Below are 3,091 nucleotides of genomic sequence, written 5' to 3' on the forward strand. Positions count from 1 at the left end.
ACGTTCGCCTCATACCTCCAGGGTTGGGGGTTCGATTCCCGCCTCCGCCTTGTGTGTGTGGAGTTTGCATGTTCTCCCCGTGCCTCGGGGGTTTCCTCCGGGTACTCCGGTTTCCTCCCCCGGTCCAAAGACATGCATGGTAGGTTGATTGGGATCTCTGGAAAATTGTCCGTAGTGTGTGTGTGTGAGTGAATGAGAGTGTGTGTGTGCCCTGCGATGGGTTGGCACTCCGTCTAGGGTGTATCCTGCCTTGATGCCCGATGACGCCTGAGATAGGCACAGGCTCCCCGTGACCCGAGAAGTTCGGATAAGCGGTAGAAAATGAGTGAGAGTGAGGTTTCCGCCTGACAGCAATGATATGTAGCCTAAATTTGTTGTTTTATCAGCAGAAACAGCGTGTAACTAACTTATTCCTACCTGACTTCAGCTCAAATTTAACATTAAATGTAATTTTATTGTAGGATTATGTCCACTTTTAATATGCCACCTGAAGCAATGAAGCATGTTTGTGCAATTAATTTTAAAGCTTAGTGGTTTGCCGTCTGCTGTGGGATGTTTTATAAATCAAAACTGTGCCGTGACAAAGTTACTTGGGAAACAGTGACACTGATCTCTTTCAGTTATTGTTCTGGATCTTCTACATCTGAATATGAATGATTCAGCTCCCAAACTGCTGGAAATGTGGGACGTGTTCTAACGCTTCACCACCATAACTGCTTTATCCTGGAAAAAGGTCTGAGGAGAGACTCCTGTCATATACACCAGACCTGGTGAGTGTCTTATACTAAATGCTGAAAAACACAACAGGACAGAATTACAGACACATTTAAACACATTGCTTATGAACAACAGAAGAATAAATACACACATTATATGTGACATTTTACAGCACACAGTGAATATTACTTAATATCATACAGTAAAGAGACAGTAAGTCAGTAACTCACAGTAGTCCCTTCAGTTTACAGTGTGGATCCTTCAGTAGATCAGAGAGCAGCTTCACTCCTGAATCTCCTGGATTATTATTGAGCAGATCCAGTTCTCTCAGGTGTGATGAGAAGTTTGACCTCAGAGCTGAAGCCAAAGCAGCACAACCTTCATCTCTAATACTGCAGCCCTCCATCCTACAAGAAAGAAAACCTTCTCACACTTAACACACTCAGTTTTAGTATTGAAAACATGAACTACACAAAATCTTTATATACAGTACATTTACTCTCCATCTCACACACAACAATGACAATATATCAGATCACTACAATTACACTTACCACAGAGAACTGGATGTTGTAGTGTTTATTAAAACTCTGTACGTGTGTGTGTGTGTGTGTGTGTGTGTGTGTGTGTGTGTGTGTGTGTGTGTGCGTGCGTGTGTGTGTACCTCAGTATCTCCAGTCTACAGTGTGGATCCTTCAGTCCATCACAGAGCAGCTTCACTCCTGAATCCTGCAGTAGTTTATTGTAACCCAGGTTCAGATCTCTCAGACTGCAGGAGTTTGAGCTGAGAACTGAGGACAGAACTCTACAGCTTTCCTCTGTCAGCTCACACATCCACAGACTGGAAGAGAAATGATGAAGTGTTTGATTTATTTCTCTGATAGTGAATTGAGGTGTTTCCATCAGTGAGAAATAAAGTGTCCACCTGAACACAAGGTTCTAATGTCAGGATAAAAATATAACATGAACATCTGTGTACAGATGTGACAAGTAAGAATGCACATCATAGAGAAAAGGATCCTGCGATTTCTCACCACATCACATTCTCTAGCTCTGAAAACACGACCAATAGAGTTCAGTCGTGTGTAATTCTCTGTCACGTATACTGAAGCCAGTAACATGCTTGGTTTCTTTAATTCTCTCAACTTTCACATTATATACTTTAATCGTATATATATCTTGGTGAACTCCTGTGCAGACGTGTTATTCTGTAAATCTAAAACCATGACCATTATATATATATATATATATATATTCAGTATTCGCTGTCACAATATTTATCTACTTGAAACTTTCACAAATGGGGTTTAAATAGTCTGTGTACGTTTTACTCATTTGATGTCCTATTTACGGCCGTAGTAAGTTATGAGGACACAGAGATCCAGACCTCTGTCTTTTTTAATTATTAAATGGTCAATAATAAACTCACAAAAACAAAAACTGTTGAAATACTGGGTGACAAGAGAGAGAGAGAGAGAGAGAGAGAGAGAGAGAGAGAGAGAGAGAGAGAGAGAGACTGTCCAGGAGTTGGCAGATACTTTAGTCCAGGTCTAGGAGGAGATCCCTCAGGAGACCATCTGTAAGTATTTAATAAGACTTTCATTCATTCAGATTTAGGATGTGTTGCTTAAAGGCAGGGTCTCCAATTTTTGAAAGCCAATGTTGACATATAAAATCACCAAAACAAACACGCCCCTAACCCAAATAGGTCCCACCCCTGTATCGATAGCTCCGCCCACACATACATACGTAACCCGGGCGACTAACAGAAAGAAACGTGTCTTTATCATAGCTGAAGGGAAGAACAATACGATTGTAGATAAACAAACAAGCAAAAATGCCACACAAGCATAATGATGTAAAGGACAAAGGCATATATTAGTTCTGTGTAACAAAGCAAAACCAACGTTACTCACCTATCGAGAAGGAAAAAAGCGCCTCGGCGTCTTAAGTAAAGTCGGCCACATATTCACAGGTCGGAGTTTCCCGAGTCGATAACTCCTGAGCTAAACGCTGTTACTACACAAAACGCGGTTGTAGCTGCCTCTCTATATTACTACGATAGAAAAGAGGTGTTATTTGTGTAGTAACAGCGTTTAGCTCAGGAGTTATTGACTCGGGAAACTCCAACCTGTGAATATGTGGCCAACTTCCTGCTCCTTCAGTTCTCTCCAGCGCTGGAAAGCTGATCCTATATTAACACGTTCTACTTCTTGCCTTATCGTAAGTCTTTCTTCTCTTTCTTTCTTTGTTTTTATCCTCCATGTTAATGTTTAAACCGCTTTCTGCTAATGTCACAAATCTCACGCACTGAACACTCTCTCCACCCATATTGACAAGACACGCCCCTTTCTGCTAATTGGCTACACGTTTG

General features: G+C 41.4%; 1 protein-coding gene across 1 annotated transcript; it reads right to left on the minus strand.

Moving 5' to 3' along the window:
* Positions 1-943: 943 nt before the first annotated feature.
* Positions 944-2,408, minus strand: LOC125140766 (ribonuclease inhibitor-like). The gene is made up of 2 exons (XM_047810469.1): positions 1,382-2,408; positions 944-1,124 (listed from the first exon to the last, which is right to left on the minus strand). The coding sequence occupies exons 1-2, from the start codon at positions 1,618-1,620 to the stop codon at positions 944-946; spliced, it is 420 nt and encodes a 139-aa protein (XP_047666425.1). The 5' UTR covers positions 1,621-2,408.
* Between the last annotated feature and the right edge of the window lie 683 nt (positions 2,409-3,091).

Source organism: Tachysurus fulvidraco, chromosome 2, assembly GCF_022655615.1.
Source record: "Tachysurus fulvidraco isolate hzauxx_2018 chromosome 2, HZAU_PFXX_2.0, whole genome shotgun sequence".
Classification (NCBI taxonomy): domain Eukaryota; kingdom Metazoa; phylum Chordata; class Actinopteri; order Siluriformes; family Bagridae; genus Tachysurus; species Tachysurus fulvidraco.